We start from the raw sequence: 19,258 nt of genomic DNA, 5'->3' as shown, positions 1-19,258 counted from the left end.
CTAAGATCAAAAGCCTCAGTTTCCCACTGTCTCCAGCACGGATGACATGCTGCACAGGTGGCATCCAAGAAGGTTTGTACAACTACAGAGACAAAAACTGGGTTAAACGGCCTCACCAGGCGCCTGCATTTCTGCCAGTATAGTTCTGGGTAAAGCGGCCTCAGTCACCAGCCCCTTGTGAGCTCACAAAAGTAAACGGTGCAGGCTTCTCAGGCCCAACCCACAGGTCAAGAGGGAAGGAAAACTTGACACAAGTCTTCAAAAAGATATAGTCTCTGGATTTTACCTAAAAACAAACTCTTCAGCCTGTCATTCGTGTGAAAAGAAGCCAGTCCCAATTCTGTGTACTTCTATGTATAGGCACCACCACTAACGTTAAAGAACCACCTAACATTAATTTGATTTTCCAATCACAGGAAACGAAAAGGTGTGACAGAAGAAAAAAAAGAATAAAATTTCTCACAAAGTGAAGATACACCGAGCTTTGTAGTGTTGTACAAACACCTTCAGAAAAAGCAGTGCCTTTCTCCTTTATTTCAAAACTAGGTCAAAACTGGAAGGAACAAGAAGAGGAGTGATGGGGACTCGCAAAGAGCTCATTTCTTAAAGTGACTTAAGTACAATTAATTACATGGGAATTTCCCCCCAAACTAGGGTAATAACAATCTTTACTTCCACACACTAGTCAAAGATACAATTGAGTTACTAGTAACAGACGGCAATCAATCAAGTGTGTGGAAGTCTGGAAACCAAAGGAGTCTTGCGAAGAAACCTGTTTTTTTGAAGTGCTGCCTCCTTTCCCAAGCTACTACAGCCCAAACTGCTGCGAAAGCGTATAATGAGAACCATGTCACATTTAGGAAAAATTCTTTCAGAAGGCTTAGCTTCATTAAGAATTATCCAAATTTATATCTCTGTTTAAAATCACAAACGCACGAATGGGAGATCTGCACTGTTTTGTGATCAGGCCAACCGGTGCTCCAGGACCCTTGAGATGCAGTAACCAATGAATCTGACCAAAATTCCTGCCGTGAGCTGCCATTTTTCTGCAAAGTAATTATTCACAAGCACTGGTGCTTCTGGTTAATTCTTTTCTAAAAATCGAAATTAAACTCCGTTTTCTTCCTCATGTTCTTTGCTCACATTCCAAATTAAACAGGCCTAATTTTCTCCGCCCAGACTTGAGATCTCTGATCAAAACCCTTTCGCCTAGGTGGCCCTTTCTCCCTCACATTCCTCACTTCCACTTACCTCCCACCTTGTCCCCCGTCCCTCTGCAAAGCACCCTCAGCATATTGTACGGACTACAATCCCTTTCCCAAGTGTAGTTTTCCCTGCTTTCTGACCTTATCGATGACCAGCAGCCCCCCTTTCCCAGACTTGGTCCAGCTTCATCCTCCAATTCCAGTCCCCATCACTGCCTAGCCTCTCCTCAGCTCCGATTCCTGCCCTGGTCTCTTACCTCTAACGTCTCCGTCCCACTGCTTTAATACCTGACCTTATTAACGCCGGTCTCCCCAACCCAGACCTTACTGCGGCTGAGCCCCTTCCCCCACCTTATATCAATTCTTGCCATTCCCGGCCCCTGCCTAGTCTCTCTTCATTTCAGACCCTGCCCAATCGCCTCTGGGCCCTTGGCTAAAACCTAAACCCCATTCCTAACCACAACAGTCCTCCTCTTGAACATAGCAAATACTGGCCCATCCCACTTTTTCTCTGACTCTGAACCTGGTGCCTGCCCCGCTCCTTCACTGAAAGCTGGGGCCACGAAATCTCCGACCCTAGCCTAGTCTACCAGTACCCCACTTCTGACCCCCTGAAACACGCGTCCTCCCCATCACACGCTCCAAGCTAATGTGACTATTTTCCCCATCTCGGATACTAGCCTTGGGCCCTGCTCCCCATCGCAGACCAGGGCCCGCTCCCTAGGCGCGCTTAGCCCGAAGCCTAGGACACCCCTCCCCGCCCTGCCGCGCAGCCCCGCATCCCTAACTCCCATCCTGCCCCTCCCCTGTGGGTCTCTCTCCGCACTTGACCCCAGTCTGGTGACCTCCGTCCCGACGAGCTCGGTGCTCCACTCTGTCTCGGTGCCTCCCCCGCCCAGCGCTCCTCCGCACTCCAGCCCAGCGGGGTGTGTCCCCTCCCCGCGGGACTCAGCCCACCCGCCCCTCCTCACCTCGGCGTCCACCACCTCGTGGTAGGCGGGCGGGGGGTCGAAGCCGCCCCCGCCTCCGGTGCTCCCGCCGCGGGAGGGGCCGCCGCCGCCGCCGCTGTCGCCGCCGCCGTCGCCGCGTGAGCCGCCGCCAGGCCCGGGGCTGGGGCCGCCGCCGCTGTCCATGGGTTCGTAGCCGCCGTAGTCGAGGCCCGGCCGCTCGTTGGTGAGCAGCGCCACGGCCTCGTTGATGTCGTTCTTGGCCAGACGCAGGGCCTTGCGGATGGTGGCGGGGTCCGAGAAGCCCATGCACAGCAGCGTGGTCATGTGCTGCTCCTCCTCCGACTCCATGGCGCCGGCCTCCGGGCCGCGCCGGCCGGCGGGCGGCGAGGCCGCGGCTCCCGGGCCTGGTGGGCCGTCCCCGCGCGCGGCGGGCCGCTGCGCTGCCGGCCTGCGCGCCCGCGGCCGCCGGGCCCGGCTGGGGGCGGACGTGGGCGCCGCGAGCCGCGCGAGGGCGGTGGGCGCTCAGGCGCGGCGGCGGCCCGGCCCGGCCCTGCGCGCCGCCATGTTGGCCTCCGCCTCCGCCGCCGCCGCCCTCCCGGAAGCCGCCCGGGCCGCCCCCAGGCTCGCCGGCCGCGGGCGCGGGGTGGGGGGAGGCCTTTTAATGAAGGACGGAGGGACGCGCCGCGCGGCGCAGCGACGGTGGGGCGAGAGGGCCGCCGCGGGGCCCGGGCGGAGCGAGGCAGGCGCCGCCGCCGCCCATTCCTCCAGTAACAGGTCCCCCCGGGAGCGGGCGGCGGGCGGGCGGGGGCCAGGCGCAGCTCGGAACGCCCCGAGTACCCCAGCCGCTCGCCCGGCCCCGCCCCGGCGGCGGCGCCGCCGCCTCGCGCCCGAGCCTCCGCGGTGCCCGTGGCGCCGGCGCTCCCCGCGCGGCCCGAGGGGAGGCCGCCCGCTCCACGGTTCGCCCGCCGCGCCGCCCGAAACACACCGCCCCGAGCCGGAGCTCAGCCCGCTTACGCTGGACCCAGGTCCCTCCGTCTCCCACTGAAAGCACTCCAAACCGGCGGAAATGAATTCCCAGCCCTCGCTGAGCTGTCCTTCCTACAGGGACCGGCCACCTGCCCCCCCAAACCTGACTGAACTGGACCCACTCTCACGCTGAAATCCCCGGAGTCCGAAACATATTTTCACAGCCTGAACTCTAAATCCCAGCTCCCTCTATGAAAACCTCCAGGACCCCACACTGCATCACCTCCCTGCAGCCACAGGCTCGCGGGAACACCGTGGACCTCCGCTCCCCGCCTGACGCGCACCCACCCGCCCACACTTTCTACTCCAGCCTGTGGCTCAGGAGTCCCTCTCTGCTGCTGCCCTTTGGGAAGGGGGCCCACCGTGTTCATTTCTGTCTCCCGGCTTTCCTCTTCCCCTTTAGGGCCTGCTTGCTTTCCTTTTTCTTTCCACCTTCAGCATTAGCGCTCAGGGGCCATATCTTTAGTCCCCTCGACTCCACCACCTCAGCCCGGGCCCTTGCTGTTTGCCTCCTTCAATTTCCTTTCATTATGCTTCTAGTAGGTTCTTTCCTCACCCTCTCCCAAGGTCCTAATGCTTTTTCCTTGTCTCACTACATGCTTGCTAACTTAGTTCACCTCCTAATGCCCTCACCCTGGTTTCTTCCAGAACCTTGAAGTCCATCAACTAACCTTTTTTCTCTTTCCATCAAACCCCTCTTATTGCCAATCCAGCACACACTAAGGTCCCCACTATCCCAAATCTTAAATTAGTGGGAGTACTCAGAAATTTTCCCTGGCGTTTCTCTGTTAGCAGCTTTTTCCCCCGGACCATGAGCCCTTCTTGCCCGGTACTTGCCACCTGTATTTGTAAACACCAGCAATTTGATTTACAGGGTGAATTTATCACTCTTCTTTACATTTAAATGAAGTTAGTGTGTTTGTTGTACCGATTAGAGGCTAGAGTGTATACCAAAGACTAGGCCTGGTGTCTAAAGGAAGTCGTCTCTTAATTTGTGAATAAAAATAACAAAACAGTCCTTCTTCTTCTTACATTCCCGAATGACAGCAAAAAAGAACCTGCTGTGATTGGATCATGTCACAGTGTATATACTGAAATAAAATTTTACTAAGTGCTATCAACTTCTAGCACTTTATGCTATGCACAATGACATTTTAAATATTTATCTGTGGCAAATTAGGAACAACAGTAATGTAAATCAACCCAAGCAGCCTGTCATAGAGTATATGCCAAGATATTTAATATATTCAGCAAATTTATACTGAGTACTTACACACAGTGCCAGGTACTGTTCTCGGCATTGGTGATGCAACAGAAAACTAAGCAGATAAAATTTGATGATGGCATTCAGTTTTGCCTTCTGTGTTTAAAGAGTTAATTCAGTGACCAAGTTAAGAAGTGAGTTACAAGAGAAGAGAAAGTAACAGGTAAAGAAAAAATTGTTTGCCACTAAAATTCGAAATAGAACCCAAGAGGTAATGAGACAGAGCTGACCAATTCAGATGGCACAAAGAACTCATCAGCAGTGGCAGGTTCATAGAACATGACAGAGGAAGCTGTGCTGAGCTGAGAAGAGGAAGCAGAGAAGGAAGCAGAGAAAAACAAAGTCTGCAATGAAAACTGGAAAGGAGCCACAAAAGGCCACAAAAAAACAAGGAGGGCCGTTTTTTAACCGGATCCTGGAGTGACTGAAAACCCAGAGTGTCATTTGAAGATGCAAGTAGTGTAATCACACTTTTTTTGCATGTAAGAAAGCGAGTGAGCACTTCAAACTGTTGAATTTGGGTAGCAGGGGAGGGACCTGTGGTATGAGTATTCATACTTTCACTTACATTTTTATTTATTTTTTCTTTGTGTTTAATTGCAGTAAAATCTTGAAAATGTTAAAAGGATCAAAAAAATATATAACAATTCACATTTGTCCTTCTCTAGAGGCTTTTGGAAGAATTAAAAAATAGCTGGGTCTAGAAGAGAGGTATGATGGATTGTCTTGAAGACAAGATAATGAGGGTTTTCTAATATTAATAAGTAATTCAAAAAATATTTAGTGAGGATCTATTTTGAGCCAGGCTGAGGACTAGGGAGGCACCTGTGAGCAAGACATGTACATTTCTGCCCTTTTAGAACTTCCTGTCTTTAAAGAGAAATAGACAAATAAGCAGTCATCATAAAGTATGATAGGTGCTTTGATAGGGGAATCTCAAGATGTAATGGACAATTTCTTGCCCTCTGTAGGGGAAATTGCTAACTTTGGAATTCTGGAAAGTTTCCAAGAGGAAATGATATTTAAACTATAATCTGACAGAAAGTGGAAAAGGCAGGAAAAAGAATATGAGATGAGGGGAGAAACTTCATAGGAGTAGGAACAACATTTGCAAGGACCCTGGAGAGGGTGAGAGGAAAGCAACTTGGAGGAATTCAAAGGCAGGGGAGTGTGGCTGGAGTGTGGCCACCTAGAGAGGCAGTAGTAAGAAGGGGATCTAGACACCAGGCTTGAGGCCACTTGAACTGACATGTGGGGTTTGAACTTTATTCTGAGGGAGCGGGAGCCTCCCAGATGCTTATGTGGAGCAGGGGGTGATGTTATGTAAGTTTCAGAAAGGTCGCTCTAACAGCAGTGTGGAGAACAGTCTGGAAGGGAGGAAGAGTAAGGGTGGAGAATCCAGTTACGCGACAAGACCAGTTAGCTTCCTACGTAGCCACTTTGAAATGAAGAGTTGAGTTTTGTGTTCTTATCCAATCTACAGTCTTTGTCCTTTTGTTCTTGGTTTCCAGCAGTTTTACTATGATATGTCTGGGTTTCTTTGTATTAATCTTCAGTGGAGTTTGCAGAGATTCTTGAATGTGTGGCTTGAGAACTTTCATTAGCTTGGAAAATTCTTGCCCATTGTTTCCTTACGTATTAATTTGATTTCATTCTCTCCTCTCCTCGGGAGACTTCAGTTACTTGAATGCGAGGCTCTCTTCGCTGAATCACGTCTGACTCCTATGCTTGCTTCTATATTTTTTATTCTTTTGTCTCTGCGCTTCAGTCTGGATATATTTTCCGTCCTCTCTTCTAGTTCATGGATTCTTTCTTTTGCTACACCTTTCTTATCTGTTCTTAAGTCTATCTATTGAGTTCTTAATTTCAGTTATTGTATATTTAAGCTCTATCATTTCACTCTAATTCTTATGGCTTCCATATCTGTGCTGAAACTCTTTATCTTGTCCTTTGGTTTCCTGACCATATTAATCAGTTAATTTATGATCTGTGTCTGATAACTTCTATATCTAGATTTCCTATGGGTCTGTTTTTTCGGTCTGCTTTTTCTCTTACTAGTCTCAATTCTTATAGTTTTGTAAGCATGATTTTTAAGAAATTTCTGGGAAATTTATTTTGTATATTGTGTATTGTTTAAAAACAATATGGATGACCTGAGGTTGTAGATGGTATCTTCCTTAAGAGAGGATTTATTTTAGCTTTTGGCAGGCAATTTCGAATAAGAATGATGAGCAAATTAACCCAGTAAAGGATTAAGTTTTTTTTGAAGCCAGACCTCAATCTTTGTGAGGATTGGTCTATTTTTGGTTCACCCTTACTCCTAGCATTCTTTAGGGTTCCCAACTGTTTTAGTTACTTATTGCTGTGTCTCAAACCATCCCAGTGCTTGTGGCTTGAAGTGAAAATGATTCATTATTTCTCATAAACCTCTAGGTTGACTGGACAGTTCTGCTGCATTTGGTGTTGGCTGGGGTCACTCGTAGAGCTGTGTTCACCTGAGAACTTGGCTGAGGCATTTGGTGCTCTTCCACATGGCCTCTCTCTCCACGTAGTGTCCCATCCTCCAGGCCTTCTCCATATGGCCTGTCTCTCCACTGGGAGAACTTAGACTTCCTTAAGCATGGAGGTTGGGTTCTAAGAGGGAGAATTCTAGAAGTACAAACCTCAGCGAGCAACTGCTTATCAAATCCGTCTTTGTGTCACTTTTATTGATATACTATTGATAAAAACAAATCACGTGGCCAAGCCCAAAGCCAATATGAAGAGGACCATCCAAAGGCATAAATACTGGAAGCTGTGGTTCGTTAGGGGGCCACCAGTGTAACAGATTACCATACCACATGAAAGCCTAGGGTGTTTACCAGGGCACTCCCTCTTTAGTGGCCTTTGATCTGCGATTTTTGTCATCTCAGCCCTGTAAGACTGCCCAAACCTCTCCTCAGCTTCTCCGCCTCTTGGTTGCTGATTGAGAATCAGCAAACACATCAAAGGGAAAAGCAATGCCGAATGCTGGGCTCAGCTCTCTGTAGTACTTCCTTTCTTTGGGATTTGAGAAGCTTTCAAGTTCTCACTAGGAAACTTTCCAAGGCCTTCAAATAGGTATTTCTTCTATTCTTCCCAGCTTATCTAGTTGTTCTCACTAAGGATTCTCTTAAACAAGCAGATCTGTCATTCCTGGAAGCACAAATCTGATAGAAGGGAAGAAGTTGGAGTAAAGCACTTCAAGGTTGGGGACAAAAGGTGCAGGCCCTGACAGAGAAGGAGATTTTCCAAGACTAGGAAGAGGTCAGAACTTTGGAGATTCCCTGAGCAGGAAGAGCCCTGCCCCGCTGCCTCAGTGCCCCAGAAGCAGAAAGAGGTTGAAGAAGAATGACTGCATGGGTCCCAAGATTTTCAGCGTCCACAAAATTCTCCAATCTTTAGCAGGGCCAGGAAGCAACAGAACCAGCTTCTCTCAAAGGACCTTAGCCTGTGCGGGCTTGGACTGGGAGCCTTCTTGTGTTAACTATACAGACCAAGGACCAGAGGGCCCTTCCTGAACTCTAGACTGCAGAAGATGCCTACGGCTTGTATAAATGCCCCCTGCAGGAGGGGAGGGAGCCCTAGTTATGACTGCAATTCAACATCTCAATACTTTGGCAAATGGGGGTTGAACTGAGCTTTCATTTGTCTCAGAAAAGATAAAATAAAATGATATTTAATGTACCAGATTTTGATGGATGCAAATTCATACCCATTATATATGTTTAAAAAACAATAAAAACAGCCACCAGAGATTGGCATCAATTTTTTTAACAGCTTTATTGAGATGTAATTCACATACCGTACAGTTCACCCACTTAAAGTGTACAATTCAGAGGTTTTTAGTATATTCACAGATATGAGCAACTATCACCAGAGTCAATTTTAGAATATTTTCATCACCTAAGAAAGAAATCCCACCACCTTTAGCTGCCCATCTTCTATCTCCTCATTCGCCCCGGTGCTGAGCAACCACTGATCTTCTTTCCTCTCTATAGATTTGCCTATTCTAGAAACTTCATGTAAGTGGAATTTTATAGTATGTCATCTTTTTTGTCTGACTTCTTTTACTTAGTATAATGTTTTCAAGCTTTATTCATGTTGTCTATCATGTATCAGTATTTCATTCCATTTTATGCCTGAATAATGTTTCATTATATGGAAATACCACAATTTGTTTATCCATTCATGAGGGACATTTGAGTTGCTTCTTTTTTTTTTTTTGAGTTAATGATAGGTTACAATCTTGTGAAATTTCACTTCTTCATTAATGTTTGTCAGTCATGTTGTAGGTGCACCACTTCACCCTTTGTGCCCACCCCCGACCCCACCTTTCCCCTGGTATCCGCTAAACTGTTCTTAGTCCATAATTTTAAATTCCTCATATGAGTGGAGTCATACACAGATTATCCTTCTCTAGCTGGCTTATTTCACTTAACATAATTCCCTCAAGGTCCATCCATGTCATTGCAAATGGAATGATTTTGTTCTGTTTTGCAGCTGAGTAGTATTCCATTGTATATATGTACCACATCTTCTTTATCCATTCGTCTGTTGCTGGGCACTTAGGTTGCTTCCATGTCTTGGCTATTGTAAATAATGCTGCAATGAACATTGGGGTGCATAGGACTTTTGGGATTGCTGACTTCAAGCTCTTTGGATAAATACCCAGTAGTGGGATGGCTGGATCGTATGGTAGTTCTATTTTTAATTTTTTGAGGAATCTCCATACTGTTTTCCATAGTGGCTGCACCAGTTTGCATTCCCACCAGCAGTGTATGAGGGTTCCTTTTTCTCCACAACCTCTCCGACATTTGCATTGCTTCTACCATTTAGGTGTTATGAATAATGCTACTATAACCATTTATGTAAAACTTTTTACGTGGGCATGTGTTTTCATTTCTCTTGGGTATATTCCTGACGGTAGAATTGCCAGGTCAAATGTTGATTCTATGTTTAAGTTTTTGAGCAACTGCCAAATTGTTTCCAAAGTGGCCCAAACATTTTACATTCCTACCAGTAGCGTGTGAGGGTTCTGATTTCTCCAAATCTTCTCTAATACTTACTGTAAGCTGACTTTTTCATTATGGCCATCCCAGTGGGTGTGAAGTGGTATCTTGTGGTTTGATTTGCATTTCCCTGATGACTAATGATGTTGAGCTTTTATTCATGTGCTTGTTGATCATCTATATATCTTCTTAGGAGAAAGATCTATTCAAGTCCTTTGCCCCTTTTTGAATTGGGTTGTCTTTTAATTATTAAGTTTTAAGGGTTCTTTTATATTCTACATCCAAGCCCTTTACCAGGTGTATGATTTACAAATATTTTCTCTCATTCTATGGATTATCTTTTCATTTTTTTCTAGTGTCCTTTGAAGTACAAAAGTGTTTTATTTTGATAAAGTTCAGTTTATCTTTTTTTCCTCGTTTGTTGGTTGTGCTTTTGGTGTCATAACCAAGAAATCGTTGCCAAACCCAGTGGCCTGAAGTTTTTCAGCTATGTGTTCTTCTTAGAGTTTTATAGCTTTAACTCTTACATTTAGGTCTTTGATCCACTTTGAGTTGATTTTTGTATATGGTGTGAGGTGCAGTTCCAATTTCATTCTTTTGCCTTTGGCTATCTAGTTGTCCCAATAATATTAGTTGAAAAGGCTATTCTTTCCCCATTGAATGGCCTTGCATCCTTGTCAAACATCAATTAAACATAGACACATGAGTTTACTTCTGGAATATCAATTCCATTCCATTGAGCTGTATGTCTATCTTTATGCCTACACCACACTGTCTTGATTATTGTTCCTTTGTGGTAAGTTTTAAAATCAAGTGCGAGTCCTCCAACTTTGTCCTTCTTTTTCAAGATTGTTTTGGCTGTTCTGGGTCCCTTGCAATTTTATGCATTTTAGAATCAGCTCGTCAATTTCTGCAAGGAAGTCAGCTGGGATTCTGATAGAGATGACACTGAATCTGTAGACAAATTTGGGGGGTATTACCATCTTAACAATATTAACTCTTTTGAGCCATGAACATGGGATGTCTTTCCATTTATTTAGATCTTTAATTTCTTTCAGCAGTGTTTTGTACTTTTCAGAGTACGTCTTATATTTCTTTTGCTAAATTTATTCTTAAATATTTTACTCCTTGTGATGCTACTGTAAATACAGTTGTTTTCTTGACTTCCTATTTGGATTGTTTGATTGCAAATGTATAGAAATACAATTAAATTTTGTTTATTGATCTTGTAACCTACAACCTTGCTGAATTTATTAATTCTAATAGTTTTTCAGTGGATTTCTTAGGATTTTCTATATATAAGATGATGTTATCTGTGAATAGAGATAATGTTACTTCTTTCTCTTCAATCTGGATGCCTTTTGTTTGTTTTTCTTGTCTAACTGTCCTTGTTAGAACCTCCAGAACAGTGTTGAACAGAGGTGGTGATAGCAGTCGTTCTTGTCTTGTTCCTGATCTTACAAGGAGAAATATCTAGTCGTTCACCATTAACAATGATGTTCACTGTGGATTTTTCATATATGGCTTTTATTATGTTGAGATAGTTTCCTTCTATTCCTAGTTTGTTGAGTGTTCTTATCATGAAAGGGTGTTGGATTTTGTCAAATGCTTTTTCTTTGTTTATTGAGATGATCATGTGGTTTTTATTTTTTATTCTATTGATATGGTATATTGCTTGAATTGATTTTCAGGTGTTAAACCAATCTTGCATCCTAGGATAAATCTCACTTGACCATAGTGTATAATACCTTATATATGTTCCTGGATTCAGTTTGCTAATATTTTGTTTAAAAACACAGTGTTAATATTGGGGAAAGAGAGTAGTTACTTCTAGAGAAATCTACATTCTGTTTATTTACTGCAAAAAAACCAATATGAAAAATGGGGAAAGCTGGAAGAAGGAAGTGGAAAAAATATTTTTTAATTCTAAGGTTCCTCCCACCGCTTAGTAAAGAGAGTATATTGCCAAATGTGAAGTCATTTAAAAATTAGTGTGGTATCTCACTTCACTTAAGACGATGCAGCTGACTGGATGGCAGGCCAGCATTAGCTTTCAGCTCTTTTTCCAGCAGCAGCAATGGGTTTTCCTGAGCCCTCATTACTAACGGGCAGATCTATCTGCTGGGCATGCAAGTTGGTTCCACTGCCTTGACTTTGGAAGGCCTTCCACCTGTAGCGGATGAGCTGTGAATCCAGCAGTCCGCAACATAAAGAAGTGCATTCTACTGGATTGTCGAATAGAGAGGGGACCTGGGAGGTAAGGTCAGGAGTTTAACTACCAAACTGAGGCATTTCCCTTCATTCGTTAGGCAATGGGCAGCCATTAAATGTTCTGAGTAAGGGAATGACGTGATTGAAGATGTGCTTTAAGAAGATTAAACGGGCATGAGCGTCTCGAACATAAGAGATCAAACAAGCAGTGGCGGGGTGAGAATGAAAAGAAGTATGCAGAAGGAAGATAGACCCTTCAGGATCTGGCAATTGGATTTAATGACCAAGGAAAAGGAAAGACTCCTACTTTTAAGGCTGGATGATTTGAAGTCAGGGTTTGACTGGAAGGGAAGATGATGACTTTGGCCTTAGGTGAGTTGACATTTAACTAGGAAAGTTTGCGTGCATACTTCCCCAATCATATCATATGCATACAGTTGGAAATAAAACAGTTGAAGCTGACAAGCCCTAACAGGGAAAAGACACTGGGGCTATTTAATTTGGAAAGTGAAAAGATTTTACAAAAAGGGAAAGATGAAAGGACGTCTTTATTTCTCTGACGACCTAGTTCCTGGCCTTTAACTCAGCGAACACCCACGCTTGACACTATATGCCAGCTGAAGGGCACGAAGCTCATTCTGGGAGAAGTGCCCTAAACACACATTTCCATTTTCACCCCACTGCTCCTCATTTTCATGTCCCTGCTCTTGGGTAGCTTGTTCCACATTCAAGCTTTCCATGTTGCTGTTAGTCTCCTTGTGGTCTCTTTACCATTGTAACATGCGATGCCCCTCCTTGCATGTGGATACCTCTTTCCATGGGCTCAGATTTTAGCAATCTCACAGTTCCCAGTAAAAGGCTTCCTCTACCAGCCCAGACCCTCAGAAGCCTCCTGCTCAGGCTGACCTCAGCATTTCTGCCAGGAGGTAGAGATTTGGGCAGTTTATCTTAATTATATTAGCAGGCTTAGTTTCTCCAAAGCCACATTTTACAAGGAATGTATAGTCATGATGTAACAGCTTGCAATTCTCTGACTGAAAATTCTAATAAGGAATCTGTTTCCCTTGATGGCAATGTTGAAACTCAGTTGTCGAAAATAAAAGGATGGACTCCCCTTTCTTTAGCTGAAAAATCAGGATTTGAGGTTTTTAGTTCCCTATGCAATCAGGGGGACCTGGCTCTCAGGCTTTAACTTAATTCCAACATGATTTAGAAGTCTCTTTCATTTCCTGGATGTTGACTCACCAGGTTGGATTAATTTTCCAGGGTGTTGTGCTAATTATAGGCTAGTGGAGCTAATGGACTAAATAAACATGGAACCAGTGAAAAGTACCAGAACACTGTGGGTTCTGCTGGGATGCAGGGCTCTTTACAACTTCACAATTGTATGTTTCCTATTAATTAATTAGTTATTAAATAAGCAATTAATTATGGTGACCCGCCATTTTCAAAGGCATCCACCATCATTTTCCAGTCAATCTTCCCCGTCCATTACTGCATTACTGATGACTTAGTTGCCTGAAGTCATGTCTGTGGTAAAACCAAAATTACACTTTAAATGTTGTGAATAATAATAAAAATAATACATTTGTGAAGTGCTTTGCAGCTGTCAAAGGGCTTTCTCCTTTGTCATTTCGTTTACGCTTGCTGAGCATCCATAGGAAGATCTCCTGTTGGTTTTCTGAGGATAGCAGAAGAGAAGGGGCTTCGGCTCTCAGCTGTCTGGGGTAAATTTGAACTGAATAAGAAAGTAAGGAACCAAGTTTTCAGGAGTCAGAGTCTGAATTGTACAATCTCTGCTCTCCACCTCTTTCTGTTGGGTTTTCTTGGCCTCTGAAGATCCTTAGGGCAAGTATTCAGTCACATTAATCTCTTGTTTTATAAGGCTCCAGTTTTGTCCCATCTAAAATGGAGGAACTCCCAGAACCTTGTGGCATCAGAAACTTCCGTTTAAGAAAGCTGAGATAATCCAGAGAGTGCTTATGCTAGAACGCTCGGATCGAATCTCCGGAGAGCGGAGCTGCTCTGTGGGCCTCCATGGCAGCACACCACTTCCCTCGCTCTCCCCGTGCCGCAGCCTGGGCCTTCCCTGGCCTTTGTAGGCCCAGAGTCTCCATACACTCTGCATTCGATCTTTCCAGAACCTTTCGTAATCCCACAGGCAGAGAACTGTACCATCGGACGGGTTCTCAAAGGTCATGGAGTCTGACATCGTCACCTTGCAGATGAAGACGCTGAGACTCAGGCAATTAAAGTGACTTTTCCAAGTCCCAAAGCTAGCAGTTGTCAGAACTGGGGTGAAAGCCTGTGGGACTTTCGTCCACGTAGAAAAGGACCTGGATGATGACAGTCAAGCTCTTACTGAAGCAGTGTTTACCACAGCACGTCTACGGAATTAGCCACATAGAGAGCAGCTCCCAAAATGTGTTCGGAGATGCTCCTTGACACAGGGTGCTGTGGTCATATTGCTTTGCCCGGTTGGAAATTTACGAGGCAAATCAGAAGACTAGAGCGGCCCGTTGCCCTTGCAGGACGGAGGGGCGCCTTCCTTGTGCTCTGCTGATTGGAGTCGCTCTCTAAACAGCCAAGGAATTTTGTTTAGCCAAGCATTTCTCAAATTATAGTCATGTGCCACGTAACAATGTTTTGGTCAATGACAGACCACATATATGACAGTGGCCCCATAAGATTAGTACCATACAGCTGGTGTGGAGTTGGCTGTACCATCCAGGTTTGCGTAAGTGCGCTCTGTGATGTTTGCACAACGAAGAGATTGCCTAACAACACAGTTCTCAGAAGGTATCCCCGTTGTTAAGCGTGGGATTTACGCATGACTGTATTTCATCATTTTTTCAACTCAAAGAAAACCCAGTGACAGCCTGTGTAATTAGTGTTCCTTGGGACACACTGAAGAACAGTAAAACATACCTGCCAGAATGTCAAAGGCAGGATGAAAGCTTACTGCTGGGTTCTCTACTGCCGATTGCTTTATCTTCACAGCACCTCGGGAGCAGGTATTATTCTCTCTCCTTACGCAACGGTTCCAGACTCGGGTTGCATGGAACAGACTAAATTCAAACTTGCTTAAATGAAAAGGGATGTTTGTCCGTTCCTGTAACCGAGAAGCTTGGAGCACTGAAACCAGCAATGTTCTCTTTCTCTTACCTCTGTTTCCCTCTGTTTCCCAAGTCTATTCACTTTTTTAGCCAGCCCTGGTGGTCCAGTGGTTACACTGCCTTGGCCCGGGTTTGTTTCCCAGTCAGACCGCTTGCCTGTCGGCTGTCCTACTCAGGCAGCTGCGTGTACAGTGATGCTGAAAGCTGTGCCACCATATGTTTCAAAGACCAGCAGGGTCACCCACGGTGGACGGGTTTGGGCAGAGTTTCCAGACTTCAGACAGAGTAGGAATGAAGGACCTGGTCACTCACTTCTGAAAAATTGGCCACAAAAACCCCATGAATAGCAGCGGAGCACAGTCTGATACAGCAGGGGAAAGGGAGAGGACGGCACAAACAGACGGGGCAGGGTTCCGCTCTGCTGGACACAGAGATGTTAGGAGTCAGAATCAACTCAATGGCGCGAACAGCAAATTCGTTCCTTTTACAGAAGGATGTCCTCATGAGAATGGAGATATGGGTGTACACAGCTTAGGTTCACACCCCAACCACTCTGAAGTCAGAGAGGAAAGTTCCCCCCACCAGTGCTACATAGCAGGATCCTGGAGAGGGACTCTGGAGAGGGGTCACATGCCCTTCTGCTGTCCATCTCTACAGCTAGGAACATGCGTACTATGGCTGTTTTAAGCTGAGTCTCATGCCCTCTCCTGTAAACTAGGAAGATATGTTTTCAGAGGAAGACTAGAAAGGTGCTTAGACAAACAACAGTCAGTCTGAAAGTTAGGTAACCTGTCTTGAGTCACACAGCCAGTAAGAAGAACTGGAATTTGAACCCAGATCTGACCCCGAAGTCTCTCTCCCTCTCTCTCTTTTCCTCTATAGCTTGTTATTTCAATAAGATACAATGTCCACTCCTAAGGAAGGAATCTTGTGTAGGAAAGAGACACACCCTGTGGCAAGAGTGATGGAAGATGCAAACCCCGTGGGCATGCGGAGGACGGAGAGATGAGATCATGATCATATGATAATCTTCAGGCCAGGGCTACTAATTGTTTCGGGATTATGGGCAGCTTTGAAGATCCAGTGAACCTTGGGAACTCTTTTTTCCCCAGAATACACATGCACACACAATTTTGCATGCATTTTTGTGCATGCGTTTTAAAGATGCTGATGGACTCCTGTAAGCTCATCCTTGGTTCTCCAAGGTACTTAAGACTTTGCGTTAAGAATTACTGCTTTGGAAATGTACTTATCTAGAAGAACCAGTTCAAAAGATCTAGCCTTGCTGTAGAATGTTGGTCTTGCCAGCAGCAAACTGATCAACCTCAAATGTGGGTCTTTCAGTGTTAGCAAGGAGGGCCCAGAAGCCCACGTCAGGGCCACGTAGTGCGAGGAAAGGCTCAGGAACTAGTCCATTCCTTGCAACAAACTTCGGGACATACTCATAAACCAATAAATGGGACTTGTTAAGATGGGGCAATCACAAGCAGGGTGGGAGCTCTTCTTAAAAGTTAGACCACTATTTTTAGTATAAATAATAGAATGATAATCATCTAGTTTGACCTCATTGTTAAATAAAAAGAAACCTGGAAAGGGTAAAGAGATTTACCCAAAGACACACAGCTGCATAACTTCTGTAACAGTGCTAAACAGGGCTCCCTGAAGGCTCTTGTCCAGGGCTCACTCTTTGTTCCATGTCACCACATAATACGCCAAAAATAGAGAAGAGCATGAATATGAGTAACAGCATTCACATATCATAATGCTCACCCCACTTTATTATAACTTGCTTTAACTGTCTGTTTGCTCTACCAGACTGTAAATCCCGCCAGAGCAAGACCATATCTGCTGACTGATGCACTGCACGTCCCCAGGACCCGGCTCACAGTACATGCTCAATAAACACCGCCTCCTTGGAATGAGTGGAGAATGACCGAACAGCAGGAACTCCACCGCTCAAGACAGAATGCGCCCTCTGCTATTTGTATAATTTCTGATGTGGCTTCTGTCCTCCACCCTTGCTTTTTTCCCTCAGCACGTTCTGCAGCTTCCCAGTCCTGATCCACGCCCAGGAAGCCTCCGCTCTCCACGGGTAAGGAAGGCCCCGGGCTTCCGAGCCCTGGTTCACTGGCTGCCCAAGCCCGGAAGTGCAGTGGCCCTGCCATTGCCCTCCTGACCACGCCACGAGAGTTTTAGACCCCTGGGAAGCACAGGCCTCCAGACCCGTGAGAGAGGACCAGTCCACACCGCAGAAAGCACCACTTCCTCCTGCTGTGTAGTGGATGCCGCCACCTAGCCACAAGGAAGATAAATCTTTTCTTAATCTCTTTGAAACCCAGGCCAACTGTGATAAAAGGAAAAGCGTTCCCTGGGGTTTGTTAATCAAACCAACTGTCTTAGTCGCTTGGCAGAGACACGTATGGATGCTATGCTGTGTCTGTCAGTAGGCAGTTTTTGCCTAATTTATCCAAAGGAAATGTCTGTGTGATGTACTTTTAATTCACTGAGAAGGATAAGTGTTCAAACCTTTGCAAATTACGCTGAAGTTAGTTTTTCAAGGTCCACATAGCTGCAGCTCTGTCAAATCTTCCTTTAAAACATAGAGTGTGACTAGCTGTGATAAATTATACAGTTTTATAAACGTCATATCTTACAGTGTTGTTGTGAAACTTAAAGAGGATGAATTGGGAAGAGCACCCAGCAGCATCCTTGGCATATCAGTTGCCTTTCCTCTTATTCCCTTTCCAGCTTTTAGAGTAATGGAAGACAGAATAGATGAAATTCTTATTTGGGTGGATGAGGAATGGTTTTGGCTAGAAATAACAGAAAACTTAATATAAGAGTTTTAAAAATAAGAGCTTTTTCACTCACCTGACACTAAGTCTGATGGAACCTGTTGCTTTGGTTTTAGTTTGGGAGCCCAACAAATCCATAGCCAGTAGCTCTTCACTTCTCTTGGCCTTTTCCTCATGCATATTGCCTCATGGTTCTAAAATGGCTGCTGCAGCTCCAGACATCATATTCATATTTGAGACAGGAAAGAAGGGTAAGAGACCCATCTGGTCCTTTTATTAGGAAAGCAAAAAGTTTTTCCAGATCACTTTCTACCCCCTCAGCTGTTTCGTGTCTCACTAGGCACTCAGGCTCACTGGAACTTGAGAAAATGAGTTCTTAGCTTTTTCAGTGGAGGTTAGCAAGGGAGAGCCAGTCCTGGTGGTCTAGTGGTTAAGATGTGGTATTCTCACGGCCATGGCCCTGGCAATTTCCCAGTCAGGGAACCACACCACCCATCTGTCGGTTGTCATACTGTGGCGGCTGTGTGTTTGAAGCTGAAAGCTCTGCCACCAGCATTTCAAATACCAGCAGGGTCACCCATGGTGGACAGGTTTCAGTGGAGCTTCCAGACTCAGACAGACTAGGAAGAAGGACCTGGCCACCCACTGCGGACAAATTGTCCATGAAAACCCCACGTACAGCAGCGGAGCACTGTCCGATATAGCGCCGGAAGGGGAGAGGGTGGGGGCTCTGCTGTGCACCGGGGGTCTCCGGGAGTTGGAATCGATTGATGGCACCAACAGAGACAAGGGCGAGGCGGTCAGAAATGAGTCTCTGGTCGGCTCACTTGAAGCATCGCCACCTGATGCTCTCAGGAGGGCCCGCACTGTTCTGCAGAGCTGGGGACAGAGGGGAGGGCAGTGAGCAACCGCACGTTTGCTTTCTCCCCTTCGTCTACTGAAGACCCACCTTGGAGTAGTTGGATCCCATCTGGGGACATAAGCAGGTCTATGAAGCTGCACAGTCGGCGGGTGCTGGGCTGGCTCCTACATCTCGTGAGAGCCGATTGTTAAATTTTTATGAAAGTTATAGGCCAGCTGATAAATATAGTCATTATTAAAGTTGAATTATATGAACTTATAATTAAATAAATCATACTGAAAAAGGTAATGAATACTCAAAAAAAAAAACCCTCATCATTTCCTAATATTTTACTACACGTTACCACTGACTATGCTCTTGAGGTTATTTACGTCTGCTGTATCTGTATAGTATTTAAAAAATGTGCTGCTGTGCATTTCTTCCCAGCTCTGTGTTTAGTGAGAGCATATTGGCAACTTTAAATTGGCCATGATGGGAGTACTTACACCACAGAAATCAGAAAATGCTGCAAATCTGGTTTTGGGGTTTTTTTTGAGAGAGAGTCAGTTGTTAAACATTTAACAGCACACCATTGTGCACAGTCCTAGAAAACAGTAATTTGGAGAGAGGATGGACATGCACGCACAGTTGAGGTCTGTAGGCAGGCATCTCAAAATAATTTCCAGAGCCCTGCGTAGATGAAGCACGCAAAGAGATGAGCCCCTGTGTTTTAAACCAACACGGGAGGAATGCGTCCTACAGGTCGCCTACTTTTTCAGGCATGCAAAAAGGAGTGTAATTTCTTCAGCTCCTGGTGCTT

General features: G+C 45.4%; 1 protein-coding gene and 1 long non-coding RNA gene across 5 annotated transcripts in view; one reads left to right on the top strand and one right to left on the bottom strand.

The window, feature by feature from the left end:
* Positions 1–2,605, bottom strand: part of USP24 (ubiquitin specific peptidase 24) — a 139,237-nt gene extending 136,632 nt beyond the window's left edge. For 3 of the 4 annotated variants that reach the window (XM_044770871.2, XM_044770873.2, XM_044770872.2), the window contains exon 1: positions 2,177–2,604. In XM_044770871.2, coding sequence (XP_044626806.1) covers positions 2,177–2,503 — 327 coding nt within the window. In that variant the 5' untranslated portion in view covers positions 2,504–2,604. Of the gene's footprint in view, positions 1–2,176 lie in introns of all 4 variants that reach the window. The other variant, XM_070509829.1, reaches the window with a different exon arrangement.
* LOC123285892 (uncharacterized) lies at positions 2,241–17,443 on the top strand. The gene is made up of 2 exons (XR_006527947.2): positions 2,241–2,378; positions 16,618–17,443. It is a non-coding gene; the product is annotated as an uncharacterized lncRNA (long non-coding RNA).
* Positions 17,444–19,258: the final 1,815 nt, after the last annotated feature.

The sequence above is a fragment of the Equus asinus genome, chromosome 5 (genome assembly GCF_041296235.1).
Source record: "Equus asinus isolate D_3611 breed Donkey chromosome 5, EquAss-T2T_v2, whole genome shotgun sequence".
Classification (NCBI taxonomy): domain Eukaryota; kingdom Metazoa; phylum Chordata; class Mammalia; order Perissodactyla; family Equidae; genus Equus; species Equus asinus.
Note: the sequence above shows the minus strand (reverse complement) of the source record. Positions and strands in the feature narration are given on the sequence as shown.